The sequence below is a fragment of the Geotrypetes seraphini genome, chromosome 3, assembly GCF_902459505.1.
Source record: "Geotrypetes seraphini chromosome 3, aGeoSer1.1, whole genome shotgun sequence".
Lineage (NCBI taxonomy): Eukaryota > Metazoa > Chordata > Amphibia > Gymnophiona > Dermophiidae > Geotrypetes > Geotrypetes seraphini.
In genome coordinates this window covers 361,091,620-361,111,951 of record NC_047086.1, presented here as the reverse complement: position 1 = coordinate 361,111,951, position 20,332 = coordinate 361,091,620, and the positions used below count along the sequence as shown (strand labels likewise).

The 20,332-nt window shown below is 41.9% G+C and overlaps 1 protein-coding gene across 1 annotated transcript in view; it reads right to left on the bottom strand.

The window, feature by feature from the left end:
- Nucleotides 1–2,232: 2,232 nt before the first annotated feature.
- Nucleotides 2,233–20,332, bottom strand: part of LOC117356530 (calpain-2 catalytic subunit-like) — a 128,990-nt gene continuing 110,890 nt past the window's right edge. The window contains exons 16-21 of the mRNA XM_033935860.1: nucleotides 15,974–16,038; nucleotides 14,720–14,788; nucleotides 13,270–13,348; nucleotides 9,969–10,085; nucleotides 7,990–8,048; nucleotides 2,233–4,288 (exon numbers count right to left, since the gene is read on the bottom strand). Of these exons, the coding sequence (XP_033791751.1) occupies nucleotides 4,265–4,288; nucleotides 7,990–8,048; nucleotides 9,969–10,085; nucleotides 13,270–13,348; nucleotides 14,720–14,788; nucleotides 15,974–16,038 (413 nt within the window). The 3' untranslated portion in view covers nucleotides 2,233–4,264. The remainder of the gene's footprint in view (nucleotides 4,289–7,989; nucleotides 8,049–9,968; nucleotides 10,086–13,269; nucleotides 13,349–14,719; nucleotides 14,789–15,973; nucleotides 16,039–20,332) is intronic.

Genomic DNA, 20,332 nt, shown 5'->3' with positions numbered 1-20,332 from the left:
TGGTTTCTTCTTGATTACATTCTTGAATAATTGTTCTTTAATACTGAAAGTATATACAATATGTTGTATAGATCAATGAATCAAGCTCCTACTTTGTTTCAAATATACTTTTTTTTTTAAACAGCAGCATGTGAAAAGCATACAAGACTGTAAAGACCTTTTATAAGGCACTGTATCTGAGATACTTGTATGAAATATACATATCAACATGCAGAATAATTCTTTGTTCCTGTTTAGGGGTGGGGGATCCACAAATAATCACATAGCTCCATTGCTTGGGTAAGAGAAGTTCAGTGGTCCACATTCGATTAGCTTCTGTGTGCCTAAGCAAACATACTTCAGGAGGAAGACTGGATTTTGTGAATGCCTGATGACTTAAAAATAATTTTGGGATTGAGAATACATAACCCTTTCATTAAGTACATTTCAATAAGATTAAGGTTTTTTTGTATGTGACATAATACACAAATATTTTTCAAGATATCAGAAGACTCGTTCAATGTTAAGCTGCAATTGATTCCAATGTGCCACTAGGGGCACATCAACTATTTAAATGTAAATTGCTTAAATGTTGTGCTATCTGGTGTTTTATTTTACGTTTTGTTTGCTCCACATACCATTTTCCACAAGGACATACAATTCCATAAACTACCTGGACTGTCTCACAGTCCGAATGAGCACGCAAATAATACTGTTTGTTTGAATTAGGTACAATGATTCTTATCCACCTCCAATGCATATGAGCAATAAACACAGTTGTTACACTTAAAATGCCCTCTGCTATTAATCGTATTCTCCTTATCCTTATTGCCAGCCAATATCTCTTAAATTGCGCCCCCTGGTGTACACAAACTTAGGTTTATCTTTCAATTGAGGATGCAAATTTAGAATATGCCAATGACGATAACTTTTTTTTAAATAATTTGAGCTTGCACCGAATATGGTAACACACGTTATGGGACCATTTTTTTGTTCTTTAATATTCCGCAGCAACAACCATTCTCGATTAGTATATTTCGCTCTCTTAAATGCCTTCTGTATTGTTTTTTTCCGGGTAACCTTTTTCTAAAACTCTTTTTCATTAGACCTGCTTGATGCTTAAATTTCTGCTCCCCTGAACATAATCGTTTCATCCGGAGGAACTGTCCTATCGGGATGCTGTCCCTTAAGCTCTTTGGGTGAAAGCTGGCATAATGAAAAACCGTATTAATGTCAGTGGGTTTTCTAAAAATAGATGTTTCCATTTGATCCTGTCCCAAAATTGAATGTTATTACCAGAAAACAACGTTTGAAATATTATCATCACATGTTTCTAAATACTGCAAAAATTCCCCTACCTCTTCTTTATTACCCAACAAAATCAGTCCTCAAGGCCCAAAATCTAGTCGGTTTTCCAAGATTTCTTCAATGAATATGCATGAGATTGATTTGCATGTTTTGCTTCTGTTGAGAGTTATTTGCATACAAACATATTCACTGTGAAACTTAAAAAGCTGACTGGATCATGGTTGCCTACCTTTGATTTAAAGCAGTTTCTCAAGTCAGTCCTGGAGTCCCCTTTTGCCAGTCAGCTTTTCAAGATACCTACACCAGTATGTATAACAGGTTTCAGGTGGCATAAGTCCTTATATGCCTGAAGGTGGTGCTTAGTGCTATTCTATAAAGAGCACACATCCTAGAGCACTCTTAAAATAGCATGGGGGCCAAAAACTAGGTACCAATAAACACTGTGGATATATTGAAAACCTAGCTGGCCAGATGGTCCCTGAGGGACTAGGTTGAAAACCACTGCCAAGGGAATCCAGCTTGTCCAGGCCACCTATAAATTCCTGTGAGGTCTTGCAATACAAGTACGTACTTGTATTGCAAGACCTTGCTCATTTAGATCACTACACTCCTGCAGCTTCAGAGAAGAACCATCGGCTAAGTTGTGGTGACGTGACGCGTGTATACTGTATGTACTCGTATTGCAAGACTTTGCTTGCTTAGAACAGTGACCATACTCTTGCAGTGTCAGAGAGAGAACCATCAGCTAAGTTGTGAAGTGTGTATACTGTATGTACTCATATTGCAAAACTTTGCTTGTTTAGAACAGTGACTCTTGCAGTGTCAGAGAGAAGAATCATCGGCTCAGTTGTGATGCGTGTACGTATATACACTGTATGTACTTGTATTGCAAGACATTGCTTGTATATCAAGTTAAAATGTAATAAAATGTCTTGCAAAACACTTGCAATCCATGGTTTTACTGTACTTCAATTGTATAAATTCACAGGAGTAGAACAATTTTCAGTGGAAAGGAAGATTTGGATTTATTGCATTTGATATACCACTTGAACATAGGTATTAAATGGTTTACAATATTAAATACAGGCATTGAGCTGCTCTCTTTGTGCTGAACGGGTTCACAATCTAATTAATCTATTCTTTGTGGATATCTTGAAATATCCACTGGTTGGCTGCGTCCCAGGAACTGGGTTGGAACCCTTGCAGTAGAGACTTGAATTTCTGAGTTGCAGGCCAGCTTAGGTAGGGTTCCTGCCCACCAACAGACTAACCTGCATTTTCTTAGTTTCATTCTCCATGGTCTTATTAAGTGAGGTTACTGAGTGTCTCCATCTTCCCTGATGCAATTTTTATAAAAATGTCAGTTTTTAAAGGTAGTCTGGCAATATATCTAAACATTCATATCAAACTAAAGTCCAAAATCATTTCCACTGATTCTGCACACAGTTTGCTACACAAGGATAGTTTATTCGTAGTCTCAGAATTAGTGAACTGGTGTCTCTAAGGTACAGGACTCACATGATTCATCAGGACTGCTAAAAATGAAGCTTCAACTTGCTTGGAATTTCCTAACCCAGTCCCCATCTCTTCTTCCTTCACACTAATGCCCATCACCCTGATCCAAACAATGTTATTCCTTGTCCCACCTCCCAAATTCAGCATCCAGAATTTCTTACCAACTACTAGTAACATTAACCTTCACCATTCTCCATGCCTCAATTGTGCATTATACTTCCCCCATTTCTGTGCTAGCTGTCCTGTTGGCTTGTTACTCTTCCCATGACCAGCCCGATAGACTCAGCTGGGTGCTGGTTCTACATGTGGTTTAACAAAAAAAACAAACAAAAAAACCCCACAAAAGAAAGACCTAGCAGTCCACAGTGAATTAAATCCAACAAGAAAAGCAAAAAAGACGGTGAATAAGATTTTCTGTAAATGATTTACATGATTTATTACTTTCCACAATAAAATCAACAAAGTCCAAATACAAATGTAATAGTCTAACCGGACCCTACACGGTCTGTGTTTCGGCAAACACACCTTCCTCAGGAGTCCATTTGTATTTAGACTTTGTTGATGTTATTGTGAAAAGTAATAAATCATGTAAATCATTTACAAAACATCTTATCCACAGTCTTTCTTTTTTGCTCTTCTACATGTGGTTCGCCATACTCTCTGACCAGTGGAATAATAAGCATGCACTGTCTCTCTCTTCCTTTGGCTGGCCAACAGCATCTTTACAGCTGCTCTACTTCATTCTCCCTCTATTTTTTGTCAACATAGATTTCTGCTCTAATGGAAATTTTCCAGTCTTTTGTGTTGGAAACTTGGTAAAATTACTCTTGCTTCTTAAAATTCTACCTTTTTCCTGTGTTTCTCTTTTAATAGATATGGTTTGATAGAAAAGAGCCCATTTGCCAAAGGAATGTTTGAAAAGGCTCTAGCAGCCTAACCCTAGCTGTACCTTTACTAGGTCAATAATCTGTGGACCACTTTGAACAATGAGACTATGAACTGTCCTTCAACCTAAGCTAGACTTTGTTTGAAGAACTCAGGTTACTTGGATGTTCTACGATGCAGTGGTTAAAATTCCACAAACCACTGTACCGGGCCAGTGTTAGGGGTGGGCAAGTGCCCTGGGCCCCCGCATTACTGTAGGTTCCAGACTTGCTTGAAAATGAAGGAACAACCTACAAACATACTTTAGGGGGGCTCTATCCATAGCATCTATTCTGGGCCCCATCATGTCTAGTACCTGCTTGATATCCTAGAACTTATAAAACCACCATGTCAGTAGCATTTAACTGTCCAGACATTATCTTTTTAAGCTGTATGGTGCAGTTAAAGTCCAGACCCCATACATATACATAGATATAAATTATATTTTTGCATGTAGTATAATCATTCTTAAAATCATTTCACTTCATAAGATATTCAAATCTTCATGCTGAGGTCCCCAGCTTTTCTCCAGATAGCACTATATGATTGTAAAGGACAACCACTGGAAGAAAAGAAGACAAAAAAATACAGGTTAAAACTATTCTCCTATTTAGATCTAAAGATAGATAAACAATTTTTAATACAAGTCCTCGACCAGGGCTGCCCAAGTCCAGTCCTCGAGATCTACTTGCAGGCCAGGTTTTCAGGATATCCACAATGAACAGGCATGAGAGAGATTTGCATACCACAAAGGCAGTGCAGGCAAATCTCTCTCATGCCTATTCATTGTGGATATCCTGAAAATCTGGCCTGCCAGTAGATCTCGAGGACCGGACTTGGGCAGCCCTGATCTAGACTTTGATGAAGGCATTAGCTAACTGGATGTTTTCATGACCTTTGGGAGGGGAACCTTCCTATGAGTGCGTATTGTGCTGAAGTCAGTGCGGTCATACCTGACCCTCTGACTTATAAAGTCTGATGGAATTTCTCTAAATCAGAGGTTCTCAAACCAATCTTGGAAGTTCCCAAGCAGTTGGGTTTCCAGGATATCGACAATGACTATTCGTGACAGATTTATCTCATGCCTCGAAATGCACAAACTGAAGCGTGTTTGTTATTCCAGGTGTAAAATTATTTACCTTATTTTAATTAAGATACACTGATACATGTTTTGGCTAAAAAGACAAAAAATAAAGCAACTGGATATGAAGAACAAAAAAATGGGGAGACTGGTGCAGCTCCCTTCAGCTTGAGTCACCTACCAATAAAAGGCCTCAGAAGTTCACTTGTTTTAGGTCCTATAGTTCTTCCAATTGGCCCAGCTGCAGCAGTGCCCAGAAACCCAAGGCCAACTCAACTTGGGTCTTAATCCTTGGGTGAATCAGGCAGCATCCACAGCTTTGTGAGTCTTGGCCAGTACACACCATTATTCATATGGGATTCTCAGCTAAGAACCACTGCTATTTTGCTGCAGCATGGTAAATGAAGATCAATGAGGAAAATCTCCAAACCCCTGTATCAGAGTCAGGAAGCCCTGTAAGAAGCAATGGAGGTACCAAATGGCAGAAATAAGCAACAGTAAGATTTCCCTAAGTTTGCTGTCAAGTAGTTGTGTCTCATGTTGCTCAGCTTTCTACACACAATATTTATGTGAAAACAAGGTCTTAAAGATGAAAGCTTAAATAAAGGAAGGGGGGTTCAGAAATTTTCCAGCACCCTTTCAGATTGCTCAGGTCTGCCATAGAGCTGAAAAAAAAGTCTAAATAAAATCCAGAAAAACTCAAAAGCAGGAATTACCATTAAAAATTTTCCCTTAACCCATCTGCACTCCAAGTTTCACCCCTTTTATAAATGCTGAGGTTATTTGCCTGCGATTGAACATAAGAGTCTGATAGTCTAGTACTGATAGGGAAAGGGCAAATGGACAGGGATGAGTCAAAGGTAAGCCAAACATCAATCACATGAGACTAGAGCTACCTCATATTGGTTGGATTTCAGTTAAAGCACTAAGGCCCGGATTCTCAAAACTGCACCAACATGGTGCTGGTTGCATGTCACTCAAACTACAGTGCCATTTTCAGAATCGCAGTCTGCGTTGAAGATAGGCACCAGAAATGTAGGCCAGGATTTTGCAGGCCCTTCTTTGACGTAGACGGCACCTATCTTTGATGCAGACTCACGCTTAGCAGTGCCAAACATCAACCCCACCCATAACCATGCCTCTTTGGACTACTGGCATTGGTAAACGTCTGCATAGACATGATTCAGGTACCTTTTTTTGAAGGCACCTCATGGCGCTTACTTTTTTTTCTTGATTAGTTTTTAATGGCATGGTCAATTACTGCGCTGTTAATGGTCAATTAAAACACTTAACTTAGGCATTGTTCGTGTGTCAAACGGCACCATTTTAAAAATCCAGGCCTAAGACTCTTCAGATGTGGGTCTATCCATCTCAAGAATCTATGTATCTCTTACAAAGAAAATCGCCATATACTGAAATAAGCTGTAGGATATCAGCAGCTGTTCGAGTGCGATGCCTACTTCTGCCCATGTTAGAAATTACAGTTACAAAATACTAATAATTATTATTATTATTATAAGGCACCACTTAAAATACTACAATTAATTATTTCTAGAGTACTACCAGACATGCAGCACAAAGGAGACGGTCCCTGTTCGAATGAGCTTACAATCTAAACAATCAAGACCAACAAACAGGATGCCAGCATAGGGGTTACAGTTAGAGGAGATGGTTAAGGTGATGAGCAGAGGGGAGTAGGGCGATGAACTGAAGGCTGTCTCAAAGGTGGCTTTTCAGTCTACTTTTGAACAAGGAAAGGGACGTGGTGGATGGACAGCTAGTTTTTTCTAGGCATACGGGACAGCGAGATGAAAGGAACGAAGTCTGGCACTGGAAGTGGGGGAGGAGAGTACAGATAAAAGCAATTTGTCTGAGGAACAGAGTTCTCTGAGAGGTGTATAAAGAGAGAAGAGAAGAGAGATACTGAGGGGCTGTGGAACGAAAGCACCTGTATGTCTGTAATGGGAGTTTGAACTGTATGCAAAAGGAAACTAGTGAAGTGATGTGAGGAGAGGGGTGAGATGAGTATAGCGAGGTTGGCAGAAAATTAAGTTGTGCAGTAAAGTTTTGTACAGATTGCAGGGGGGGAGATGCGGTTCAGTGGGAGACCTGCTAGAAGTAGATTGCAGTAGTCTAAGCATGAGGTTACGAGTGTGGACAAGGGTCTGGACAGTGTGCTCAGAGAGGAAGAGGCAAATTTTGGCAATGTTGTAGAGATAGAAGTGACGGGCTTTAGCAGGCTGTTGGATGTGGTAGAACTCTTTGGGGAGGAAGGAATATAAATCTAAATAAATAAAATGAGAGGTTGGAGTCAAAGACGACTCCAAGGTTATGAGCAGAGGAGACAGGAATGATAACAGCATTGTTTACATAGACGGAGAATGGAGGGAGAGGAGCAGAGGGTTTAGGAGGAAAGAAGAAACAGTTCAGTCTTGGACATGTTTAGTTTCAGGTGATGGCGGAACATAGTGAGCTGGTACCATGTTAGGCTCTCTTTGTCATTCAGGCCAACAGTATCAAGACTTAAGCCTGACCTCTGTAATTCAATATTATACATCAGACTATTGATTCAATCATTTGAATTGTCTCAATTAGATTACTGTAATGTTTCACAGTAATTCTATGCAAAAAATATGACCATCCAGACTATTGCTGCTAGGCTTATATTCTCAGCAACAAGATATGATAAGGTGACACCTTTATATATCAGATTATATAGGCTTCCTTTTGAAGCAAGGGGTATTTTTAAATTATGTATATTGGTTTTCTTGAATTTTCATGGTGAAACCCTAAGCTAAAGTTAAAAGGGGATAGATTCCGTACAAACATAAGGAAGTTCTTCTTCACCCAGAGAGTGGTAGAAATCTGGAACGCTCTTCCAGAGGCTGTTATAGGGGAAAGCACCCTTCAGGGATTCAAGAAAAGGTTGGATAAGTTCCTGCTGGAACAGAACATACACAGGTAAGGCTAAACCCAAATAGGGCACTAGTCTTTGACCTAAGGACTGCCGCGTGAGCGAACTGCTGGGCATGATGGACTACTGGTCTGACCCAGCAACGGCAATTCTTATGTTCTTAATTCAGTAGAATTGCCATCTGTTAAGAACTACAGCTTAGTAAACAATCATCTGAGGTTAAGGTTTCCAAATTCTAGAGGTCTTGATCCATTCCATTCTGACTTACACCGAGGAGATCAAGCTGTATGGTTCCAGTCTTCTCAGTATCCAGCCGCTCAAATATTTCTGCAGGAAATGGAGAAATAGGTTAACTTAGTTTGTGGACTCTTGATCAAAGGCACCTTACTGGAAAGTTTACCCCATCATCTCTACCCACCTGGTTGGATTCTAAGATTCAATAGAGATCCTTAACTAATCAGAAATCATGGATAAATCACATCTATATACAGAATTTGGCAGAGTGATGGAGCATTAAACATACTGAGCCCCTACTTCTAATCAGAAGGTTTTTTTTCTACTTATTTATAATTTGGGTTTTAATTTTTATCTGTACAGTGGTACCTTGGTTTGTGAGCATAATTTGTTCCAGAAGCATGGTCGTAATCCAAAGAGCTTGTATATCAAAGCAAATTTCCCCAAGCGCGGACAATTCGTTCCACAACCCAGACTTTAAAATAAAATACTGTCTGTACTTGAATTGCAAGACCTCACTCATTTAGAACAGTCACTATACTCTCGCAGTGTCAGAGAGAGAAGAACCATCGGCTCAATTGTGATGATGTGATGTGGTATACTATATGTACTTGTATTGAAAGACATTGCTTGTTTATCAAGTTAAAATTTAATAAAATGTTTTACTTGTCTTGCAAAACACTTGTATACCAAGTTATTTGCAATCCAAGGTTTTACTGTATTTTGATTTGGACAGAAAATAGAACATGAAGGCAGATAAAGGCCAAATGGCCCATCCAGTCTGCCCATTCACAGCATCCACTATCCTTTTTTTTTTTTTTTTTGAGAAGTAGTTAATTTTATTGTATGTGTTATAAATTATGCGAACTGCTCTGTTGTTGTATAAGGAAGGGTGATATATTAAATAAAATAAACCATCCCACATGCCTGTCCCACGCTTTCTTGAATTCAGTCTTTGTCTCCACCACCTCTACCGGGAGACTATTCCATGCATCTACCACCCATTCTGGAAAAAAAGTATTTCCTTAGATTACTCCTGAACCTATCACATAACTTCATTCTATGCCCTCATTCTGAAATTTCCTTTCAAATGAGAGACTAACCTCATGCGCATTTATGCCACTTAGGTACTTAAAATGTCAATATCATATTTCCCTTCTGCCTTTCCTCCAAAGTATACATATTTAAATCTTTAAGTACTGGGCCTTAGTGGTGGCAATATTCAGGTAAACACTCCATAGTTATGTGGTTTAAAAAGGAAAACTTTATTAAAGATGGACATCCATTGACTTCACATACGATACCTTTTGATTGGAAGCAATCTGGACATCCCACTGCTAAGCCCACCATACCTCTTAGGATCCTACTTACACTAGCTTCAGCTCTCTGCAGGGATGAAATAGGGAATATATACTTTGTTCAGTGCCACTCTGCCATAACATATTCTTCCCAGATTCAGAGAATGCCGTTAGGGTTACAGGCTTATGTAGACTTCTATCACATGACCCCAACACCTGGAGAATCCTGCTCATAAATGGATCTCACACCACAGACGGCATGAAAGATTTTTCATAGGTACTCTGAATGAAGGTCTCAGGCCAACCACATCATTCTCTCTCTTTAGTCTTGTTTAGTAAGTGATTGGAGGCTGCTTTGGGATCCTCAGAAATCCTGTAGTCGTTCTCCAAATCTAAGAGTGTTTCCTTGTTTGTTCCTGCATGGGAAATAAAGGTTTTCCTACATGTTCCTGCCACACCTCCTCCGTAATGTTTTCCCTTCTAGGGGGTTCCACTTAAGACCTGTCCAATAAACACTCACCCACAGGAGATGGCTTTAAGACTTGGAATATACCGAGTGTATGAGGTGGGAAGAATAACTCTAAAAGAGAACCAAGGGAGTCCCTACATATACTCTAAATTGTCTTTGTTTGTCCCTCAGGCCTGCAAGCCTTTTCCTCCACAGAATCCTAACTCCAGGAACCCTAGCAAAAAAGAGAGGTATGCATGGACTTACTGAACATGATCTCCAGCCGAATCAGGCATCTGACAAAGTTATCAAAGTCAATATTGAGCTCTTCATCAGCAAACCGAGCAACAAGCAGCTCATGCACATTAGAGGTCAACTTGAATCCTAATAGGATAAAAATAAAATGTGGGATAATGCTTTAGAAGCTAAATTATCCAATGAGTGGTTATTCTTACATTTTCAATCGCTTCTGTAGCAAGAGTCCTCCAGGGTCCGCTTGTGTACCTCACAATGGCTGACAGTTGTCACCCAATAAGTTCATTCATTTATTTATTTTTCTATACAGTAAACCCCCCACAAATTCACGGTTCGCAAATCACGGACTCAAGTCATTTGTGATATTTTCTGACCGCCTCTTCCGAGAACTAAAGTCAGGCTATACCAATCAGGAGCTGCTTTCTGCTTTGATGCGCCAAATAGTGTGTCAAAGCAGCTCCTGATTGGTGTAGCCTGACTTTAGTTCCTGGAAGAGGTGGTCAGAAAATACTAAGAATGATCCCGCAGGACAGCAGCCTTTTTTTCAGCACCCACTGCTGCCTCTGCAACCCTCTCCTAAATCATATTTGTGGTTTTTTTGAAATCTGCAGGTGCTCCTGGAATGGAACCCCTGTGAATTTCAGGGAAGTACTGTACTGTTCTCCCAGGAGAGCTCAGTTTACATTAATTTATTTTTCCCTATCTGTCCCGGTGGGTTCATAATCTATCTAATGTACCTGGGGCAATGGGGGGATTGAGTGACTTGCCCAGGGTCACAAGGAGCAGCATGGGTTTGAACCCACAACCCCAGGGTGCCAAGGGTGTAGCTTTAACCACTGTGCCACACTCTACCCCTAGTCACAGGTTTGATTTAACATAGTGCTTGAGGAGGCTAGGCTTAAAATTTTTGGGTATTTGCATTTTAATAAAGTCTGATTTTCTGGATAACCAAATTATACAAATGCTTATGACTAATGTTCATTATGGATATCCTGTGCACTAGGTATTCATTTAGGAAGTTTCTTTTAAAAAGGATCAGCTGTTGGATTTTCATTGGAACTATCTACACTGGTGTCACTTCAATTTGGATAAAAGGGGCGGTTAAAAAGACTCCACCTGTGACTTAGATTTCCATGCATACAGATGGCTGACAAACAGGTATTACTGCAGGAAAGAGCAGAGCAGAGTTCATACTTCCTCACTTGTGTGTGTACATCCTGTATTTCAGTGTATAGTAAATAACATGTATAAGAAGCAAGGCCTATGCAAGGATATCAGGTATCTTAGGGAAACCTCTAACCTTGAGTTCCCCACAATCATAATCACCCCAATACTACCCCTTCTAGCATAAGCTGGGTAAATGGGTTATTTGAAATCTCCCACTTTCTACTTTCTTGGCTGGTAAAAAGTAAAAAAATACATGCTGTTTTTTCTGTTTGTGGTTGTTAGGACTCATTGTTTTACTTTCACTCTACCTGTTTTTTTTAGCACACCCCCCCTCCACCGAAGCTGCTATACTAGGCATTTGCCTAGTCTTGCCTAATGGTTGGGCCAGCCCTCCTTGAGTGCTGTTGAGCTTCATTAGAGCTGGAGTTCAAGCCTATAGTAGAGAAGCTGTCATTGCACAGAGAGAAACTGTATTTAAAACACTGTTTCTGTCTCTTGACATCTGTGTGCTCTGGAGAAGTTGTTTGGTTGTTGGAATTCTCAGAATATGGTCAATGATATGGAGCTGTGAACCTGACAAAAGTGAGAAATGTGCTTTTGCCATATATATGTCAGCTGGACGATTTCTATAAATCTAACTCTGCAGTTCCAGGGACTGACGTCCCCACCCATCGCAAAAGCTGCTCTTGCTCAATGATCCTGAGCTCACACAGTAATTCTCAGTCTTTGCTTATCTGCGGAGTCCTATGAGCTGCAGTGAGTCAGAGAACACTTAATTCAAGTCTCTGACACCTTTTACACTTATCCAAAGATGATGTAGGATGCGAGCTAGCAGACCACAAAAGTCCCTTCTCCAGAGGCCTGAGACACATCTTGAGCCACTGAATGTTTCAGAACTGCTCTAGCTTGTGCTAGGATCAATGGCATAACCAGGGTGAAAGGCGTCCCTCCCCCACCCTCTTCTCCCCTCCTTCCCCTCCCTGCGTGCACACCCCTTACCTCTTTTAACTTCCCCGACACAAGCAGAATCACCAACTCGATGCCCGCGTCAGCTCTCCCTCTCATGTCATTTCCTAAGTGCGGGACCAGGAAGTGATGTCAGAGAGAGAGCCGACGCTGGCGCAAGCAGCAGGTTGGAGTTGCTGCTCGCTCCAGCAGAGATAGAGATATGGTGGGGGGAGGGAGTGAAAGCACACGGACAGCAGGGGAAGGAGTGGAAGGGCGGAGAGGAGGAGGGCTGCTGACGCGCTCACCAAGATGGTGCCTAGGGTGTACCACCCCACCCCCACTTATTACGCCATTGGCTAGGATGGAAAAGTAGAACTTCTTAAATAACTCCAAATGTAGCTGTTAGGAACTGCAAGATTTCACCTACTTCATCACATTTTTTACTCATGGAACATAGAAACATGATGGCAAATAAAGGCCAAATGGCTCATCCAGTCTACCCATCCGCTGCATTAACTATCTTCTCCTCTCTCTAAGAGATCTCACATGTCTGTCCCAGACCCCACATGTGGGTGCTAAGCCCTAGGAATGATTTTCCTCTCATTTTAGAAGTACTAAAATATCTTTCAGGGCAGTGGTTTCGTTCGGGGGAGTGGGAGGGGCTGACCACCTTGGGCACCATCTTTGCAGGGGGGAAGGGGGGCACCAGAACTGGCACCTCCTCTCCTTTCCACCCTCTGCGTACCTCTTGAAATGTTCACCAGCACTTCTACTTCCTGCTTGCGCTGGCCTTGGCTTCCTTCTGATGTCACTTCCTGGTTGTGGGACCAGGACATGACATCAGAAGGGAGCCAAGGCCAGTGCAAGCAGCAAGTGGAAGATGCTTCTCACACTGGCAAACATTGCAAGAGGTATGCAACTGTGGGACACACAACGCAGCGGGGAAGAGGGCGCCAACCTCCCTTGCTTCAGGGAGTGTCAACAAATGAAGAAGGATTTCCTGGCAAAAGGTTAACTCAAGTAAAGAAACAGGTTAACTTGGTCTATTCTTGTGTGAAAAGCTTTCATTCCTGGGCCTTATACATCATTTGAAAACTGGTTTCCTATTCCCCCTTTAATCAAAAAGAAACTAGAGAAATTTAAAACAAGATGTAAAATATAAAAGTAAAACAAGGAATAGCAGCTACGCCCGACTTACCTGCTTCTTCTAAAGCCTTTCGCATCTCATAGGCATTCATGACACCAGAGCGATCCACATCCACGCACTTGTAAACTCTCTGTGTAACACACACACTTAAATTAATCCATAAAGTCAGTGCTGGTAGCCATATAGGCAGCTGCCCTGAATATGCAGATAGGGTGGTCAACATGTCAGCACTATCCATTTAATTTAGATTTAAGGTCTTTGGATGATGGCTGAATTTTGTCACCATCCAGATCATTTTTATACCACACTTGCCCCGCCTCATACCTGACCCCTTCATCTATGGATAGGTATCGGGCTTTCAGCTATATATACCAACCCTATGCTACCCATTTAAAAACTTAAAATACACAGGAATCCTTTTACTAAACGACTATAGAGGTAAATCCTCCGACACTCCTAAGAATTCTAAGAGAGTCAGAGCATTTAACTTGCCAACCCGCAGTAGAAATCTCTACTACCGTTTAGTAAAACCCAGCAACAGATAGCAAAGTTATACGCTCATTAGCTGTCAGTGTGTGAACATATAATTTTTTTTAAACTTTATTTAGTTTTTAATGCCAACAAAAAGTGCAATACAATTTATATACAAATAATAATAATCAACCAAGCACTTATAATCAATCAGTATCTATACAAAAGATAAAAATTTCCTCCCCCCATCCATCATTACCATCAGGAATAATACCAAAACAAAAGATATACCCCCCTCCCCCGGATGTGTGGATGAAAACCAACCAAAAATAAAGATAAAGGACAACTATAGCAAATCTACAAAAGACGTCAATGGACCCCAAACGAATTTGAATATCTTATTATGCCCCAGCAAGTCAGCATTCGTTTTCTCATATTTATAAGTTAAACATAAAATTAAACATATAATTTTATTTGATACCATGGGTATTTTATTTGGACCATGGGTTTCTATAACTAGCCCAACAATCAGGTTTTCACTTTTCCTACTCCCTCCAACCTCTTTCATTTCGTTCCTTATTCCTCCAGCTGCTGTTAATATTGTTCTGTATGTCTGTCACAAACATGCATACATTCTGTCAAATGTTGCTCTAGGTCAGGGGTCTCAAAGTCCCTCCTTGAGGGCCGCAATCCAGTCGGGTTTTCAGGATTTCCCCAATGAATATGCATGAGATCTATGTGCATGCACTGCTTTCAATGCATATTCATTGAGGAAATCCTGAAAACCTGACAGGATTGTGGCCCTCAAGGAGGGACTTTGAGATCTCTGCTCTAGGTGTTTTCTATCCTCTTAGTAAAAAAGTGCGCCCTCAAGAGTCTTCCTCCCTCCAATTTCACATTATGACCCCCTGTTCCGAAACAGAAGCCTAGCAAATTTTTGAATGCTTCTATTATGTCTCCTGTCCCCTCGATCCTGCAGTGAAGTGAGAAGCACATACTTTGAGCAATATCTATAACAGTAACTTCTCACCTGATACTTCAGAATCTTCGTCCAGAGAATATTGAATTCCTTCAACCCCAGTTTGCCTGTTCCATCTGACTGAAGGAATGCAGGTTAAGGGAAATGATGGAAAAACAACCTTGTTGCTATCAAGTTAAGAATGATGACAAATGGAGGAATCCTGTGATTGTTCTACCTGAGGAATAAAGCCCATTTCTTAGAAATAAAGATCTGTGTTGGTGTAGGGCAGGGGTGTCAAAGTTCCTCCTCGAGGACTGCAATCCAGTCGGGTCTTCAGGATTTCCCCAATGAATATGCATGAGATCTATTTGCATGCACTGCTTTCATTGTATGCTAATAGATCTCATGCATATTCATTTGGGAAATCCTGAAAATCCGACTGGATTGTTGCCCTCGAGGAGGGACTTCGAAACTCCTGGTGTAGGGTTACAGATTTCCCCGAATATGTCTGGGGGTCTAGATGACTTTTCAAAACCAGGCACTTTGTTCGGGTTTTGAAAAGAAATTGCGCCTTCCACAGCATGAGGGTGAAAACTGCAAATGAAAATACCGAAATACCACAAAATTAAACACAAGCAGAAAAGATAAGTACTAGAAAACTGATAGTTTAAGGCAATACTTATACACAGACATTAACTCAGAAACAGCAAAGTGCTACTTGCTCTTTATAGGACAGCAACACGAAAATCCAGCTCGGTTTCATGGTGTCAGTGGAAGCTTTAATTGGAGAGACAGAAAATACCAATGGCCATGATATGTGGCATTAGGTCAATATTGACTGCAATTCCATCAATTGCCTCATAGGGGGGGTAAGTTTTATTGGGTTTTTTTTCAATTATATTTACTGTTGGTTTTATGTATTTATTTTTTTAAAGGATGTGTTTTGGAACATGAAACAGGTATAATATTTTTTTAACATGTCCATTGCAATATTTATCATTATTACTGGTGTGTAGTGTAACAGAATTAATGCTATTAAAAAGCATACTGTAGGAAGAAAAACTGGTAAGCTGAGGAGCATGCACAGTGATGAGGTATGAGGGGTAGGGGTTCAAGCCTCTGAAGTTGGATGCTTCCTACAGATCCTGGCAGGTAGATGGAAATAACCCACTGGTTCCGGACTAAAGTGGGATTGTACAAGAAATAATGTTATCAACACAGATATGTATACACTTTTTTCTTTGTAGGCAAGCACTGTATAAAAATGTGAAGGAGGTAAAGGGTTTCTCAGTGAGTAAGTATAATTATAAAGTATAAAGATACATCCAGGAGTTCTACTATAGTTCTACATGTCTCCATGCTGAAACCATCAGATTTAATGTCTGGACCTGAAACATATATGGCAATCCATGAGGTCACTTGAGAAATCTCATATATTACAATAATGCGAAATGGCAAATCACAATCTAACCCAATACAAGATTTATAAATTGCACTAATACCAAATAGTTCAAGGTGATTTACATCTTAAGAAGCCATACATAATTACATTACATTAGTGACTTCTAGTCCGCCTTTACCTTGCAGTTCAAGGCAGATTATCTAAAAAACAACATAAAACATTACATTAAAATAAAATTTTAAACACTCTGAAATAAAGAAAAAAAAGCTTTCAACTTTTTTATTTTTATTTTTTTACAAAACCTCAGATAATTGGATTCAGTTCTTGTGTACGCAGGTAAATTATTCCACACTAGTGTTTAAGCCCGTTACATTAACGGGTGCTAGAATATATGTCTGTCTGTCTTTCTTTCTTTCTGTGTCTCTCCCTGCCCCTCTCTTCCTTTCTTTCTGTCTTTCTCCCTCTCGCTGTCTGTCCTTCTTTCTTTCTGGTTCTCTCTCTGACACCCTGTCTGTCTGTCTTTCTTTCTTTCTGTCTCTCTCCCTTCCCACTGTCTTTCTGTGTGTCTGTCTTTTGTTCTAATGCGCTGCTTGCCTGCCTGTCTTTCTGTCTCTCCATGACCCCCTTCTGTCTCCCCTCACCAAAGCAAACCAAGATTGCTCCCAGGCCCCCTTTCCCTCTCCGTCCCCTCCACTTCCCTGTGAAGCAGCAGCAGCATTTCCCTCCCACCCTTCCCTGTGCAGCAGCAGCATTTCCACCCCCATACACACACTTCCCAGTGCAGCAGCAGCAGCATTTCCCGGTCTTCCCTGTGCAGAAGCAGCATTTCCCCCCCACACTGCCCTGTTCAGCAGCAGCATTTCCCACCCTTCCCTGTGCAGAAGCAGCATTTCCCACCCTTCCTTGTACAGCAGCAGCATTTCCCGGCCTTCCCTGTGCAGAAGCAGCATTCCCACCCCCACACACTTCCCTATGCTGCAGTAGCATTTCTCAGTCTTCCCTGTACAGAAGCAGCATTCCCCCCACCCCCTTCCCTGTGCAGCAGCAGTATTTCCCAGCCTTCCCTGTGCAGCAGCAGCATTTCCCGGCTTTCCCTGTGCAGCAGCAGCATTTCTCGCACTCCCTTCCCAGCCGCCGCGTTTAAATTCAGATAAAAGCGCTGCACCGCGCTACTGCTGGCTTCAGCGTCTTCTATCCACTGTGGCCAACCCTAGCGGAAACAGGAAGTAGTCAGAGAGGGTGGGCCGCAATGGACAGAAGACGGCAAGGCCAGCAGTAGCACGGTGCAGCGCTTTTCTCTGAATTTTAAATGCGGGTGAGCCGGGGAGAAGGAGGAGGCTTTAAAGTACAGTAGCTGGTTTTGGCGGTGAGTGAGGGCGGGAGGGGGGAGTCGCTGGCTGTGCTGTGTCTCTCTGTGTTCGATTTCGGCACGGAGGGACACAGCACTTGTCAGTGGCCACCGAGGTTGGCAATCGGGGGGAGGGGGGGCAGGACGCAGCTCAGGAGACTGGGAAGGTGTTGGCGGGCGGCGGCAGCGGGGGCCTCCTCCTGCAGGCGCTCCTGTCTCAGGGGTTCGGCTCATCCCGGCAGGGAGAGAGCTTGCCTGCACTTCCTCCCAGCAGCAGTTGGTGAGCGAGGGCGGGAGGAGGGGAGTGGCCAGAATGTTCCCTGCCGCCGGGTTCTAAAATGGAACACGGCCACGGATCACACACCACAGCGGCAGGGAACACGCTGTTTTAACAGCGCATGCGCCGGTAGCCTTTTATTATATAGGATAGTAATAGCAGAATTTGTAAATGAGGAGTTAAACTGCTGTTTAAAAACCATACTCCTCTAAATTTTGGAAACTGCAATAATAATGTACCACTTAGTCTAACAGATAACTAAGAAAAATAATAAAGGTATTCGGAAGAATCAGTTTGTAGAATGTGATGAATCAAACAAGCAGATTTAAATGCAATATATTTCTCAATAGGCCACCAATGAAGTTTTTTGTAAGCTGCAGAAACACTTATTCTTTAAACCGAAGATTAAACCAATGAAGACATGCATCTTCTTTCTATCAGCAACTCTGCTGAGCACATAACATAAGAACATAAGCATTGCCTCCGCTGGGTCAGACCCGAGGTCCATCGCGCCCAGCAGTCCGCTCACGCGGCAGCCCAACAGGTCCAGGACCTGCATAGTACTCTTCTATCTATACCCTTCTATCCCCTTTTCTAGTAGGAAAATGTCCAATCCTTTCTTAAACCCCAATACCGTACTCTGCCCTATTACGTCCTCTGGAAGCGCATTCCAGGTGTCTACTACACGTTGAGTAAAGAAGAACTTCCTAGCATTTGTTTTGAATCTGTCCCCTTCCAACTTCTCTGAATGCCCTCTTGTTCTTTTATTTTTCGAAAGTTTGAAGAATCTGTCCCTCTCTACTCTCTCTATGCCCTTCAAGATCTTGTAAGTCTATATCATATCCCCTCTAAGTCTCCTCTTCTCCAGGGAAAAGAGTCCCAGTTTCTCCAATCTTTCAGCGTATGAAAGATTTTCCATCCCTTTTATCAGACATGTCGCCCTCCTCTGAACCCTCTCTAGTAACGCCATGTCTTTCTTAAGGTACGGTGACCAATATTGGACGCAGTACTCCAGATGCGGGCGCACCATCGCCCGATACAATGGCAGAATAACTTCTTTCGTTCTGGTAGTAATACCCTTCTTGATTATACCTAGCATTCTATTTGCTCTCTTAGCGGCCGCTGCGCACTGTGCCGTTGGCTTCATTGTCATGTCTACCATTACTCCCAAGTCCCTTTCTTGGGTACTCTCTTTCACTAACATCCCTCCCATCGTATAGTTGTACCTCGGATTTCTAATTCCCACATGTAATACTTTACATTTCTCAACATTGAACTTCATCTGCCATCTCGTCGCCCATTCTCCTAGTTTGTTCAAATCTCTTTGCAATTCTTTGCAGTCCTCTTTAGTCCGAGCTCGACTAAATAGTTTGGTGTCGTCTGCAAATTTTATTATCTCACACTTCGTCCCTGATTCTAGATCATTTATGAATATATTAAATAGCAGCGGCCCGAGCACCGAGCCCTGCGGGACCCCACTCGTTACCCTCCTCCAGTCCGAGTAGTGGCCCTTCACTCCTACCCCCTGTGTCCTACCCGCCAACCAATTTCTGATCCATCTATGTACGTCTCCTTCCACCCCATGGTTCTTCAGTTTCCGGAGTAGGCGTTTATGGGGCACCTTGTCAAAGGCTTTTTGGAAATCTAGATATATGATGTCTATGGGGTCTCCTTTGTCCATCCGTTTGTTAATTCCTTCGAAGAAGTGCAATAAGTTCGTTAGGCACGATTTCCCCTTGCAGAAACCATGTTGGCTGGTTATCAGAAGTTCGTTTCTTTCAAAATGTTCATCGATGTTTTCTTTTATCAGTGCTTCTGCCATTTTCCCCGGAACAGAGGTCAGACTCACCGGTCTGTAGTTTCCCGGGTCTCCTCTTGATCCCTTTTTAAAGATAGGTGCAACGTTGGCTATCTTCCACTCCTCCGGGATCACGCCCGTTTTCAGGGATAGATTGTAAATTTGCTACAGTAGTTCCACTATTTCCTCCTTTAGTTCCTTCAGAACCCTTGGATGGATTCCATCCGGACCCGGGGATTTGTCAGTTTTTAATTTTTCAATCTGCCTGCGTACATCCTCAAGGCTCACTTCCATGGATGTTAATTTTTCTGCTTGATCTCCATTGAAGAATTGATCGGGTTCCGGTATGTTGGATGTGTCTTCATTTGTAAATACGGACGAAAAGAACACGTTAAGTCTTTCTGCTACTTCTTTCTCCTCCTTCACCACACCCTTCCTGTCTCCGTCGTCCAGCGGTCCCACCTCCTCCTTAGCTGGCTGCTTCCCTTTAACATATCTAAAGAATGGTTTGAAATTCCGTGCTTCCCTGGCTAGCCTCTCTTCATACTCTCTTTTGGCTTTTCGAACCACACGGTGACATTCCTTTTGATACTTCCTGTGCTCTTTCCAGTTCTCCTCAGTTTTGTCCTTTTTCCATTTCTTGAATGAATTTTTCTTATTTCCTATCGCTTCCTTCACTATTTTAGTTATCCACGCCGGGTCTTTTGTTCGACTCTTTTTGCACCCCTTTCTGAATCTGGGGATATACAGATTTTGCGCCTCGCTCACCATGTCCCTGAAAAAAGACCAGGCATTTTCTACCGTTTTCCAGTTCCTGGAAGTGTTCCTAAGTTTCTTCCTTACCATTTCCCTCATTG